This window comes from Macaca fascicularis, chromosome 16 (assembly GCF_037993035.2).
Source record: "Macaca fascicularis isolate 582-1 chromosome 16, T2T-MFA8v1.1".
NCBI lineage: Eukaryota > Metazoa > Chordata > Mammalia > Primates > Cercopithecidae > Macaca > Macaca fascicularis.
This window is the reverse complement of record NC_088390.1, coordinates 45,050,477-45,064,927: the sequence shown is the minus strand read 5'-3', so window position 1 is coordinate 45,064,927 and position 14,451 is coordinate 45,050,477. Positions and strand designations below refer to the sequence as shown.

The 14,451-nt window shown below is 43.2% G+C and overlaps 1 protein-coding gene across 2 annotated transcripts in view; it reads right to left on the bottom strand.

Moving 5' to 3' along the window:
* PPM1D (protein phosphatase, Mg2+/Mn2+ dependent 1D) overlaps positions 1-12,441 on the bottom strand; it is a 71,061-nt gene extending 58,620 nt beyond the window's left edge. Inside the window, exon 1 of one of the 2 annotated variants that reach the window (XM_074019076.1) lies at positions 12,113-12,441. Coding sequence is in view for 1 of the 2 variants with exons in the window: in XM_045375121.2 (XP_045231056.1) it covers positions 11,231-11,702 (472 nt within the window). In the remaining variant the exon portion in view is untranslated. Of the gene's footprint in view, positions 1-11,230; positions 11,903-12,112 lie in introns of those variants that run through there. The other variant, XM_045375121.2, reaches the window with a different exon arrangement.
* Between the last annotated feature and the right edge of the window lie 2,010 nt (positions 12,442-14,451).

Below are 14,451 nucleotides of genomic sequence, written 5' to 3'. Positions count from 1 at the left end.
TTGGGAGGCTGAGGCAGGAGGATCACATGAACCTGGGAGGCAGAGGTTGCAGTGAGCTGAGATCGAGGCACTGCACTCCAGCCTGGGCAACAGGGAAACAGAGTGAGACTCTTTCTCAAAAAATAAAAAGGTGCTCAATCTTATGAATAATCAAAGAAATGATAATCAAAACCACAATAAGATACAATTTCACCACCATAAAATGCAGACCACTTCAAGTATCGGCAAGAAGGTGAAAGAATGATACTCTCCTACACTTCTTCAGGGGAATAAACAGGTATAAACACTTTGGAAGGCAATTTGGCAATATCTAGTGAGGTCCAAGATATACATACCCCATGACCCAGCAATTGTTCCCCTAGTACACTAGAGCAGGGTCAGCAAACCTTTTCTATAAAAGACCAGAGAAATATTTTTGGCTTTGCAAAACATATGGTATCTGTCACAACTATTCAACTCTGCTGTTGAAGTGTGAAAGCAGTTAGACATTGTATAAACAAATGATCTTGGCAGTGCTCCAATAAAAAAAAATTTATCTACCAAAATTGGTGGTAGCGTCGTGGCCTGTAGGCTTTAGTTTGCCAAACTTGGACTCTCAGAGAACCCCTCAGATATTTGAACAACAACCAAAGACATGTACAGAAATATTCCAAACATCATTGTTTTTAATTATAAATAGTTGTAAAACTAAATATCCTTCAAGGATACAATGGATGAGCACAATATTGGTATATTTATATTATCCATAAGTGAAAATGAACGAACTAGAGCTACGTGTGTCAACATGAAGAAATCACATACAATACTGAACCAAAAAAGAAAGACCCAGAAGAATAGAGTTGTACCTCCTTATCCCAGGGGCATATGTTCCAAAACCCACAAAGGATACCTGAAACTTTGGATAGTACCAAACCCTATATATACTATGTTTTTTCCTATACATACATACATATATATCTTTTTTTTTTTTTTTTTTTTTTTTGAGACGGAGTCTCACCCTGTTGCCAGGCTGGAGTGCAGTGGTGCGATCTCAGCTCACTGCAATCTCTACCTCCTGGGTTCAAGCAATTCCCCTGCCTCAGCCTCCAGAGTAGCTGGGACTACAGGCATGCACCACCATGCCCAGCTAGTTTTTTGTATTTTAGTACAGACAGTATTTTACCATGTTGGCCAGAATGGTCTTGATCTCCTGACCTCATAATCCACCCACCTCTGCCTCCCAAAGTGCTGGGATTACAGGCGTGAGCTACTGTGCCCGGCTCCTATACATACATATCTATGATAAAATGCAATTTATAAATTAGGCAAAGTAAGAGGTTAACAACATTAATAAAATAAAACAAGTATAACAATGTGCCAGCATTACTACTCTTGCTCTTTGGGTCCATTATTAAGTAAAATAAGGGTCACTTGAACATAAACACTGCAATACCATAAGAGTTGATCTGATAACCAACACCCAAGATGGCTACTAAGTGACTAACAAGCTACTAACAGGTAGGCAGCATATACAGCGTAGATATGCTGGACGAAGAAATGATTAACATCCAGGGTTGACACAGTGGGATGGCACAAGATTTCATCATGCTACTCCCAACAGCACACAAGTTAAACTTATGAATTGTTTATTTCTAGAATTTTATATTTAATATTTCAACACTGAACAAGGATAACAAACTGCAGAAAGTGAAACCACATAAGGGGTGATGATACTGTACATATAGTAAGATGTCATATATAAGTTATAAAAACCACGCAGGCTGGGCACGGTGGCTCACGCCTGTATCCTGTAATCCCAGAACTCTGGGAGGCCAAGGCGGGTGGATCACAAGGCCAGGGGTTCGAGACCAGCCTGGCCAATACAGTGAAACCCCGTCTCTATTAAATATACAAAAAATTAGCTGGGCGTGGTGGTGTGCGCCTGTAATCCAGCTACTGGGGAGGCTGAGGTAGGAGAATCACTTGAATCCAGGAGGCAGAGGTTGCGGTGAGCTGAGATCACGCCATTGCACTCCAGCCTGGGAGACAGAGCAAGACTCTGTCTTAAAAAACAAACAAACAAAATACAAAATGTACTGTATATTGGTTAAAGATATACATAATAAAATTATAAAGAAAATAGTGAGGATGATAAACACTGAATATAGAAGCAGTTGCCCCTCATGGAGACTGAAAAAGATGTAATACAAAACAGAGAGAAGGGGCTTTAACTATATTGGTAATGTTTTATTATTTTATTTATTTATTTATTTATTTATTTATTTATTTAAGACAGAATCTCGCTCTGTTGCCAGACTGGAGTGCAGTGGCGCGATCTCAGCTCACTGCAACCTCTGCCTCCCAGGTTTAAGCAATTCTCCTGCTTCAGCCTCCCAAGTAGCTGGGACTACAGGCGTGTGCCACCACATCCAGCTAATTTTTTGTATTTTTAGTAGAGACTGGGTTTCATCATGTTCTTGACCTCATGATCTGCCTGCCTCAGCCTCCCAAAGTGTTGGGATTACAGCAGTGAGCCACCATGCCCGGCCTGGTAATGTTTTATTTTTTAAGCTGAGTTATGGATGGGTGTTTATTATATCATTTTACACCTTTTTGAATATTTCATAATATAAAGATTCAAAGAAATCTAGTTTTACCTGCATAATATAGAAACTAATTAGAATTTAAATTGCTTCTTTTTTCTCTAAGTGATATCAATTCTGGAGACTACCTAATACGGATCAAAAGTAATGACTGATGAAAAAATAAATTTGAACTTGAAAGTTAATATGGCACACAACTCTTTCAGAACGTGTAATTTATGAGAAGGCGAAGATCCTTAACAGTGAAAAAATGGGAACAACCAACCTAAAACAAGATAAACGTTTAAAATTCTATGGTTTAAGAGGTTTCTCCAAATTCAATTATTTCTCTCTCCCCACTTTGGTTTCTTTCCATTTTAAATTAAAGTAATGCCAAATCTAGAACCAACAATTTAGGTTAAGACTAACTTCTTCATGATTCCCTGGGTCATACTCTTTTAAAATGAATGCTCTAAATCTTCAGTCCAAGTTAACAAATGAAACTTTTGTATTTCATCTTCCTTTACAAATACTGTGGCTAATTCCCTGTAATCACACCAGAGATCACACTTCTCTTATTTCAACAGAATGTCATCTTTCTATTGACTCTCTGGGTAAGACTACGATACACAGCTAAAAACTGCACTTCGTTCACCATCTTCATTAAACTTTCAAAAGAAGGGACAAGGAAAACATTATTTCCAATAAGTAAACCTAAAAAAGCCTATACAAACTTTAAAACTTATTTCTGCCAGGCACGGTGGCTCACACCTGGAATCCCAGCCTCTTGGGAGGCTGAGGGGAGTGGATCACCTGAGGTCGGGAGTTCAAGACCAGCCTGACCAACATGGAGAAACCCCGTCTCTACTAAAAATACAAAATTAGCCGACTGTGGTGGCGCATGCATGTAATCCCAGTTACTCGGGAGGCTGAAACAGAAGAACCACTTGAACCCGGGAGGCGGAGGTTACAGTGAGCCGAGATCGCACCATTGCACTCCGGCCTGGGCAACAAGAGCGAAACTCCATCTCAAAAACAAAACAAAACAAAAAAACTTATTTCTACTTTTTTCTTGAGACAGAGTCTCGCTCTGTCACCCAGGCTAGAGTGCAGTGGTGCGATCTCAGCTCACTGCCAACTCCACCTCCCAGGTTCACACCATTCTCCTGCCTCGGCCTCCCGAGTAGCTGGGACTACAGGCACCCACCACCATGCCTGGCTAATTTTTGTATTTTTAGTAGAGACGGGATTTCACCGGGTTAGCCAGGATGGTCTCGATCTCCTGACCTCGTGATCCGCCCACCTCGGCCTCCCAAGGGGCTTGGGATTACAGGCGTGAGCCACCGTGACCAGCCAAAAAAACTTATTTCTTAGAAGGCAAGCATAATAAAAGGGCAGTAAACATACATATGTGAATAAACATAAATTAGGCATAACCTAAAACTTATGATCATGAATAAAGATAAAAGAAAAATAATGACTTTTTAATAAAGAATATTTTCAGGCCTGGATGTGGTGGCTTATGCCTGTAATAACAGCATTTTGGGGCCGGGCGCGGTGGCTCAAGCCTATAATCCCAGCACTTTGGGAGGCCGAGACGGGTGGATCATGAGGTCAGGAGATCGAGACCATCCTGGCTAACACGGTGAAACCCCGTCTCTACTAAAAAATACAAAACACTAGCCGGGCGAGGTGGCGGGCGCCTGTAGTCCTAGCTACTCGGGAGACTGAGGCAGGAGAATGGCATGAACCCGGGAGGCGGAGCTTGCAGTGAGCTGAGATCCGGCCACTGCACTCCAGCCTGGGCGACAGAGCAAGACTCCATCTCAAAACATAAATAAATAAATAAAAATAACAGCATTTTGGGAGGCCAAGCTGGGAAGACTTCTTGAACCCAGGGTAAGGAACCAGCCTGGGCAATACGGCAAGACCCTGTCTCTATTAAAAAAAAAAAAAATTAGCTGGGCACATGCCTGTAGTCTCAGCTACTTCAGAGGCAAGAGGATTCCTCAAGTCAAGGAAGTCAAGGCTACAGGGACCTTTGATCATGCCATTACACTCCAGCCTGGGCAACAGAGCAAGACCCTATCACCAAAAAAAATAATAATTATTATATATATATATTCATATTCTTTCATTCCATACTGTATTTACCAAATCGCTACCTTAAGACAAAAATAAGCCTTTTTTTTTTTTTTTTTTTTTGAGACGGAGTCTTGCTCTGTCGCCCAGGCTGGAGTGCAGTGGCCGGATCTCAGCTCACTGCAAGCCCCGCCTCCCGGGTTCACGCCATTCTCCTGCCTCAGCCTCCCGAGTAGCTGGGACTACAGGCGCCCGCCACCTCGCCCGGCTAGTTTTTTGTATTTTTTAGTAGAGACGGGGTTTCACCGTGTTAGCCAGGATGGTCTCGATCTTCTGACCTCGTGATCCACCCGTCTCGGCCTCCCAAAGTGCTGGGATTACAGGCTTGAGCCACCGCGCCCGGCCAAAAATAAGCCATTTTTAAAATTTGAAAGACAGAGAGGTCAAGCTTAACACTAATCAAATAATTCAAGAAGGGCTCAGTAACATAGAAAAGGTATAATTTTAAAATGTAAGATAGTCTACATTCATTAGAATGCTTTTTTTTTAATGGAAAAGTTAACAAGTATTAGAATACGGGGAAATCGGAACCTTTATACGTTGCTGGTAGGAATGTAAAATGGTACAGCTGCTATGTAAACAGTTTGGCAAGTCCTTAAAATGTTAAACATAGGGGCTGGGCAGGGTGGCTCACGCCTGTAATCCCAGCACTTTGGGAGGCTGAGGTGGGTGGACCATGAGGTCAGTAGATCGAGACCATCCTGACTAACATGGGGAAACCCCGTATCTACTAAAAAAAAATACAAAAAATTAGCCGGGTGTGGTGGCAGGTGCCTGAGGTCCCAGCTACTCGGGAGGCTGAGGCAGGAGAATGGCGTGAACCTGGGAGGCAGAGCTTGCAGTGAGCCGAGATTGTGCCATTGCACTTCAGCCTGGGCAACAAAGCGAGACTCCGTCTCAAAAAAAAAAAAAAAAAAAAGTTAAACATAGAATTACCATATGATCCAGCAATTCCACTTATAGGTTCATAAACAAAAGAACTGAAAAACTGGGATGCAAACAAATGCTTATACACCAATGTTCACAGCAGCACTAGTCACAATAGCCAAAAAGTGGAAACAACCCAAATGTCCATCAACAGAAAACTGGATAAACAAAATGTGGCATGCACACATCTATATGATGGCATATTATTCAGCCCTAAAAAGGAAAGAAATTGACTCATGGTACAACATGGCTGAGCTCTAAAGATACTCTAAGTAAAATAAGTCAGACACAAAAGAACACTTTTCTACTTAAATGGAGTACTGGAATAGTCAAATTCATAGCAGTACAAAGTAGAATGGGGAGTTTACCAGAGCTGGGAAAGGGTTCACAATGAGGTATTATTTAATGGGCACAGAGTTTCTATTTGGGCTGATGAAGAAGTTTGAAAATTAATAGTGGTGATGGTAGTACAACATTATGAATACACTTAATGCCACTAAATTATATATCTAAAAATGGCTAAAATGGTATAAATTTTATTTATGTATTTATTTTTGAGACAGAGTCTCGCTTCTTCTCCCAGGCTGGAGTGCAATGGCATGATTTCACCTCACTGCAACCTCTGCCTTCCGGGTTCAAATGATTCTCCCACCTCAGCCTCCCCGGTAGCTGGGATTACAGGCACACGCCACCACGTGCGGCTAATTTTTTTGTATTTTTAATAGAGACGGGGTTTCACCATGTTGGCCAGGCTGGTCTCAAACTTCTGACCTCGGGTGATCAGCCCACCTTGGCCTCCCAAAGTGCTGGGATTACAGGGGTGAGCCACCACGCCCAACTTGGTATAAATTTTATGTTATCTGTATTTTAGCACAATTTTTTAAAGGGAGAAATTTTAATTTAAAAAAAGAAGAAAGTCCATTTGTTTGTTTACACTCAACAGAAATTCAACTAAACTCAACTAGTTGTTGAGCAGTTACTTTGGGCAAGGTATTATGTGGTCAATCCTAAAACGATTAAAGATGAGTAAGGCAGTATCTCTGGCCCCAAAGACCTCAAGATTTAGCTGATAGGCAGATACTATAGCAGACTAGAATCTCCCAGTGGTCTGTGTAATCTTTATAGGGATTGTATAAGGCCAAAACTATTTTCACAATAATTATAAGAATTTATTTGCCCTTTTCACTGTGCTGACACTTGTACTGATGGTAGAAAGCAATGGCTGGTAAACTGCTGGTGCCTTGGCAGGAGTCAAGGCAGTGGCACCAAACTGAGCTATTAGTCACTGCATTCTTCACAGCTACCTATTTACAGTCCAAAAAAAGCAAGCTAATTTCACTTAAGAATATTCCTGGCCAGGGGTGGTGGCTCGCGCCTGTGGGAGGCCGAGGCAGATGGATGACTTGAGGTCAAGAGTTTGAGACCAGCCTAGCCAACATGGTGAAACCCCGTCTTTACTTTAAAAAAAAAAAAAAAAAAAAAAAAACACAAAAATTAGCCGGGTATGATGGCACACGCCTGTAAGTCCCAGCTACTTGGAGGCTGAGGCATGAGAATCGCTTGAACCTGAGAGGCAGGGGTTGCAGTGAGCTGAAATTGTGCCACAGCACTCCTGCCTGGGTGACATAGTGAGACTGTCTCAAAAAAACAAAAATTAAAATTAAAAAAAGAATATCCTTGATGACACAACAAAAATTAATTTTATTAATTCTCAACCCATGAATATCTACTTTTTTTTCTGTTGCCCAGGCTGAGTGCACAGGCTCCATCATGGTTCACTGTAACCCAACTTCCCAGGCTCAGGCGATCCTTCCATCTCTGCCTCCTGAGTAGCAGAGACTACAGGCACATGCTACCATGCTAGGCTCATTTTTTATTTTTATAGCAACAGTATCTTGCCATGTACATCTTTTTAATATTCTACATGACAAAAAGGAGACTATATAAAAACAGGCTTTTGTTACATACTACAGGAAAAGCACCTGTGATTGATTGTCTGAGTCATGTAATGAACAAGTCATGTTCATGTCTGAGTCATGTAATGAACACTATTCATCAACCATCATCTTTACTTGAGAGACTGTGTTAATAAGACTTGGGCATTTGGTGTACATCTTCAACATGAACAAAGTGAGTTTTTCACTTCAAGAAAAACTGACAGTATTTGTTGTCAATGATACATTTCTAATTGTTGCTTGAAAAATACATTTTGGAAAATGTGTATCCACAACAGTGAACTAGATAGCTTCCCAATATTTAAAGACTTTTCTGATGAGATCAGTGATATTAACAAACATGATTTTCTTTGATATTGTATAATGAAATGTGTTACTATTCAGAGGATGTTCTTAACTGAGTGAACCATTACTTTCCAAATAGCTAATGCACTATGTCACAAAAATCACACATGGATGAGATTTATTCAAAGTACAAAACAGACCAATGAATCTTAATGTATTAAGTATGAAATTCATTACTAAGGTTTCAAATTCCAATTCAACTAACTTTAAGAAACTACTTTTCTTCCACCTTTCTCTGGGGGGAAAAAAAAGCTACCATTTTAGTGCAGAATATCCACAATTATCTGAAAAGACTAATACAGTATTACTCCTTTTTCCTACTACATATGTGTGTGGGGCTGCTTTTTCTTTAGACACTTCAACCAAACAGCACAAGAGATTGAGTGCAGAAGTGGATATAATTCAGCTTTTTTTTTTTTTTTTTTTTTTTTGAGACAGTGTCTCACTCCGTTACCCAGGCTGGAGTGCAGTGGCGCGATCCCAGCTCAAAGTAACCTCCATCTCCCGGGTTCAAGCAATTCTCTCTGCCTCAGGGTTCCGAGTAACTAAGATCACAGGAATGCACCACCACACCTGGCTAATTTCTGTATTTTTAGTAGAGACAGGGTTTCACCATGTTGGCCAGGCTGGTCTCAAACTTCTGACCTCAGGTGACTTGCCTGCCTTGGTGTCCCAAAGTGCTGGGATTACAAGCGTGAGCCACCTCGCCCAGACATTCAGCTGTCTTCTATTAAGCTAGACATTAAAAGAGGTTTGCAAAAATGTAAAACAATCCCACTCCTCCCACCACTATTTCCTATTTGGGGAAAAAAAGTGGTATTTCTTTAAAACATATAAAAATATGTTTGTTTTTAAAGAAATATTTTTAAATTGTCTAAGTTTAAATTTCTCATGTAGTAAATACTGGAAGATGTAGCCGACATAAACAAAAACTCTTTAGAGTACTCAATAAGAGTATAAAGGGTTCTGAGAGCAAAAAGTTTGAGAACTACTACTACAATCCAATGAGCACTACAAAGTAGAAAAAACGGTGCTCGATTCCAAAAGAAAGAAGTCTTCACAGAAGAAAACATACTGACTGGGAATTTACATGATGGATATATTTTTGTTCGAGTTTCCCTTGTTGGGGGGTCGGGGTGAGAGAGGCACAATCCAAGAAAATGGAAATGGAATATTTTGATGTGCCCTGAAAAAGGATGAGTAGAGACTAATGTAATGGAAATTCGTGTAACAGATATAATTTACTAGAGAGGCTGAATCTGCACAGGAAAGGGGTTGGCCTGCAGATTACAAACTACAGTTTATTTTCTAGAAAATGTGGAGCCATCCAAGAATTTGTACTGAAAAAAAAAATTTAAACCTTCATTTCCTTTGTCAAGACTCCCAAAATAATTAGCATACTTTTTTTTTCTTCAAGTTTTGAGGACGAAGTCTGAGGTCTAGCTGTGTTACAAAACAAACTTTAACATTTTTCTGGAGTATAAGGCTCTAAACTTTATGCATCATAAGAGTGAAAGCTTAATTCGAAAAGTCTGTGTATGTAAAACTAAACCATACATATTTACATTTAACAGCATGGTCCCTGCTTTATTAAAAAATGCTGCTGAAGGTCCGGCAGGGTGGCTCACGCCTGTAATTCCAGCACTTTCGGAGACCGAGGAGTGAGGATCGCTTGAGCCCAGGATCGCTTGTTGCCCAGCCTGGGCAACAAAGTGAGACCGCCCACACCAATTCCCCGCCCCGCCCGTCTCTTAAAAAAAAAAAAATTAAATACTAATGTAACGGAGTTTATATCTTAAAGACTTTTTATCCTTAAAGTTCAAACATGGCAAATTCATGTTACTCCAAGTACACTGCAAAAAAAACCAGAACTCTAAATAGTTCTTTGTGTCTAGTCTTCCTCTCTTGTGCTGCTGTCGACTTCTCGTTGCCCTGCTGTCAATGATACGACATATTCCTACAATACCTACAGCGCTTTCAGTTCTACGGTGCCTACACAAAAACAAAATACATTCATAAAGTGGGGCCCCTGGGATGGATGGGAAACGCCTCCAACAAGCCTAGTGGTTGGTCTTTGAGTCAATCAACTAATTCTTGGCAGAAAGCCAAGCAAATGGAAAACAGACTTTGTAACCGGCTAAATCTACAACTCTATGACAATACCTTTCTAAAAATGTTCTGTATTTGCTAAATCTAACTCTTTTCTCTATGTCTCTATCCCTCTGCTGAAAATAAAGCAACTTTATTATGCTGCCATAAACAAGGTTTTTTCCCCCACCACTGGAGAGTATTGTCTTCTTTGCTCTAACAAAGATGCATGCCATTTATTCACTGCAACAGATAAGCAATTATAATCCTGTAAGATTATTCTGTATATGTCGGGCACAGAAATCCTGCCTGCTTTACAAACATTTAAAACTTAGATGAAACTACAGCTCCACCGAAATTTTTAGACATTTAAGACCTTTATTTCCTTCTAGCACACAGTAATTCCTTGCCTTTTCCTATTTTGATGGGCATTTACAATTTGTAAGTACTATTTAAACTAGGCACTGTTGAAAACTACCTGAAAGCAATCAGCTAAGGCAATCTGCAAAAAGAAAGCCCAAGCACAATTTAAGGCACACCCTTAACACGGGGCCAGTTTAAGAGGTAACAACACGTTCCGCGTTTTTATTTTTCATAAGCAGTACACGTTTATAATCCTAAAAACATCTCACCATCATTACAACGGAATTCCTTCCAAAACTTTAAGATGCCGGATGGTTACATTTCAGCCCTTCTAAACTAGCTTACGCTTTACTCCAGCAACCAACCCCAGCAATCCCTGGTCAATCTGGAGAACTGACACCACCGGTAGGCGGCAACCGAGAGGGATAAGACTTTCAGGAGCAGAATTATGACAGATTCTCTAAGGAAACACTATAATTTTTCCTTCGCCTGGCCCAGGTGCAACACCGATTTATCTTTTGGCCAAAATCTGGCGCCAGGTTTCAAACACGTTTTCATTGGTTGCCACCACCGTGAAGCAGGGAAGGGAGAGGGCTGCTTCCCATTGATCCTTGGAGGATGGAAATAAAGCAAGAAGAGGTTGCAGGGAGACAGCAATCCTATCTTCCCCAAGGCCACTTGGTTTGCCCGGACCTCCACCCAGCAAAGCGCTATTCCACCGTTTGGTAACTTCCATCAATGTACACTTTGGTTGCGCTCTGGGTGCCGGGGGCCCACGCGGGGCTAGTGCCATAAAAGCCCTGAACTGCCTGAAAAAGGGGCGGGCGCCAAACAAGCCAGGGAACGTACCCAGTTTCTTCCACATGGCGAGGTGACAAGCGAGAAAGCCTTTGCGGATGGCAGCGCAAACCTTAGCCGGCTCGGATGAGGTGAAACCCTTCTGCTTCTTGATAAAACCCCACAAGTGCTCCCGGGCAAACTGTGCCGCCTCCCGCCCGCCGTGCCCGTCGCACACGGCGAAAAAGGCCACGGAGGAACGGCGGCGGCAGCAGCGGCTGGGTGCAGGCGAGGCCCCGGCGTCCGGGGGAGGGTCGCGAGCCTCTCGGGCTGCCACCGCTGGGCCTTTCCCCGAGACTTCGCCGCCGGCAGGGGCGGGCGGCGACGGCCGCAGAGACAACGGCTGAGACAGCGACCGCCGCGGCGAGGGCTTTTCTTCAGCCGTCGGTTCAGGCTCCACAACGATCTGAGTAACGTCCTCCATGTACTTCCTCCCGCCCTGGTCGGAGAAGACGCTCACTCCCAGCGAGTACAGCCCCGCCATGGCCGGCTGGCCGGGATCCCGCCGGTCCCACGCAGCCCGCCGAATCCGGCGGCGGGAGACACACTAGGCGCTCGCCGGCCAACTATTGTTTATCTTCGACGACGCCGAGAGGGGGGAGGGGGCGGTCCCGGAGAGGGGGGGCGCGCGATGTCTGGACTTGTCCGCGAGAGCTGGGCCGGAGCGCCGGAGAGAGCGAAGCCAAGCAGTTGCGCCTGCGCACTGTGCTTCCCCCGCCCGTCCGCGCCCACCACACAAATCAGGCGTTCTCCCCCGCTGACGTCACCCGGCTCTCTGAGCCCGACCAATCCGGAGTCGAGCGGAGCGAGCCCGCCCTCCGTCCCCGCCTTCGCTCCCGCCCGCGACAGCCGCGCTCCCTCCTCCCGCTGCTGGCGCTGCGCCCGCGCACCTACCAATTTGCTTCACCCACGCCGCGGGCTTTTTCGCCCTCCGGGTTGTCGGCGGTTGCTGATCCTTTTCCGAGCGACTTGGTCTGTGTAGGCTTTTGGCTTAGTCCAGGGTTCTTAATGCGGCCTGCTGGCTTTGGCGTCCCGCTGCTCCCTTTGCCGGGAAGGTGGTGTGGACTCGGGCCCCCAGCGAGTGGAGAATGAAAGGAGAAGAGTTCACCCTCCTCCTGAGCGAAATGGCGGGAAACCTCCCTTCCGAGGGGCGATTGTGAGCTGGCCGGAACAAGTGCGGCACCCTTAAACTGGATCTGGGTGGGACGTATCCGACTGGGAATGGAGGAGGGAGGCAGTCCAGTTCTGTTTTTAAAAAGCATTTGGGAAATTTCCACCGTCAGCTGTACAGTCTCGGTTCACGTAACTAGGTATTGTCAGAGACGAAAGAGGGCTGTATTCTAACAAATTCTTAGGAGATCTTTTCAGCTTTTGTTAAAGGTAGTGCTTGTTCCGACCAGCTCTGGATACAGCATTTTATTCCTGCGGTATCACTTCAAGTTATCACTTGAAAATAACTGACAAAACCTGCCAAGAGCCCTAGTGCTCTAACGGTTTGGTGATCGTCCCGTCTCTTCACCGAGTCGGTCACAATCCCAACGCTAAAACCTTTGCACTGATTTTCACGGAATTAAGCCGCAGAGCGAGGAATACACTAGTATTTGCTCAGCATACGTTTTGTAGTTGAATCACTTTAAAGTTCACTTTTCCCGTTTTTGGCCACTTCGTCATCAATCTGTACTTTACAACCTTTGAGAACTTCAAATGGCCTGAAAACAGTATGGAAACGGGAATGGGGGGAATGTACATACAGTTGGCACAAGAAATACAAATAGAAAAGATCTTTATACCAATAAAAATATAAATAAGAAAAAGCAGCTCAAGAAAATGTAGAAAATCTGAATAGATCAACTAAATAAAAATAAATATAATCGAAGATATTCATTACCCCAAAAAGCACTAGACCAGATGGTTCCAGGGCATGGAAACGCTTGAAAAAGAAAAAAATCCCAGCTTGTTTGGAAAGGTGATCATAACCCTGTTAATAAAACCTAAGTGTTATGAACACTAAAAGGAAACCTACGGACCCTGTTTTGTAACGATGAATACAAAAATCCTAAATGAAATATTAGCATTGTAATAAATCCATATCACAAGACCTGCAACAAGAATGGTTTGTGTAGCTCTATATTATTCATCTTAACCGTTCACCACGTTTGACCCAAGAGATTACCAAAAGATAATTCCATCATGCTTTATAATCCTTTCCACTTCAATCACAACCAATGGGATCTGCGTCATCCCTTTATTGCTCTGGTATCTCCATGCTACTCTACTTCAGCCACTCTGATTCCATATCCCACTCTTCACCAAACATCCTAACCATTTCACTTCACACTTTGGATTTCAACATCTGCCATCAGCCACTTCCCCTTTATTCTTAGCCTCTTCTGTAAGTGTTCCCATCAACTTCCCATTCCAACTGAAACCCGGTTTATCACTTAGCAAAACTACCTCCCTTGCAACTTTTCAAGTACAGGAGGTTATTTTTCCTCTCACAGGTATTCTTATCTGTGGCCTACTCCTCATATTACCTCCAAACCACTTCTCTTCCATCCTCCCTCAGAAACTCAAGTTCTTTTAAAATTTATGCAGACTGCTACTACTGTGAGATGCTGTCAGCAACTGATCCCTGGTGTCTCCCCGTCATTTTTCATAGCCCACTGTCTTCGTTTCTTCCACTATTCATGTCACTTCTCATCCACTTTATTTTTCAAGATACTATCCATATCTTCCATACTGTCTCCTTTTCAAGAGCTTTACTGCTCCAACAGTTATCCTCCTTGCTTGTGCCTTGTCAATCTCTCCTTTCTCTTTCTAAATCTTAAAGACAAGGACTTGCTATGATGCCCAGGCTGGGGTGCAGTGATTATTCACAGGCACAATTATAGCTCACTGCAGCCTCAAACTCCTGACCTCAAGTGATCCTCTAACTTTAGCCCCCAAGTAGCTGAGATTAAGCATGTGTCACCACACTCAGACTAATTTCTCCTCTTCTGGGTCATTTCCATTTGTGTAGAAATATGTTCTGTTTTCTTTCTTTTTTTGAGACAGAGTCTCCCTCCATCACCTAGGCTGGAGTGCAGTGACGTTATCTCGGCTCACTAGCAACCTCTGTCTCCTGGGATCAAGGAAATCTCGTGCCTCGGCCGCCCTAGTAGCTGGGACTACAGGTGTGAGCCACCATATCTGGCCACTATTACCTCTTACCTGGACCACTAGACTCGCCTCCT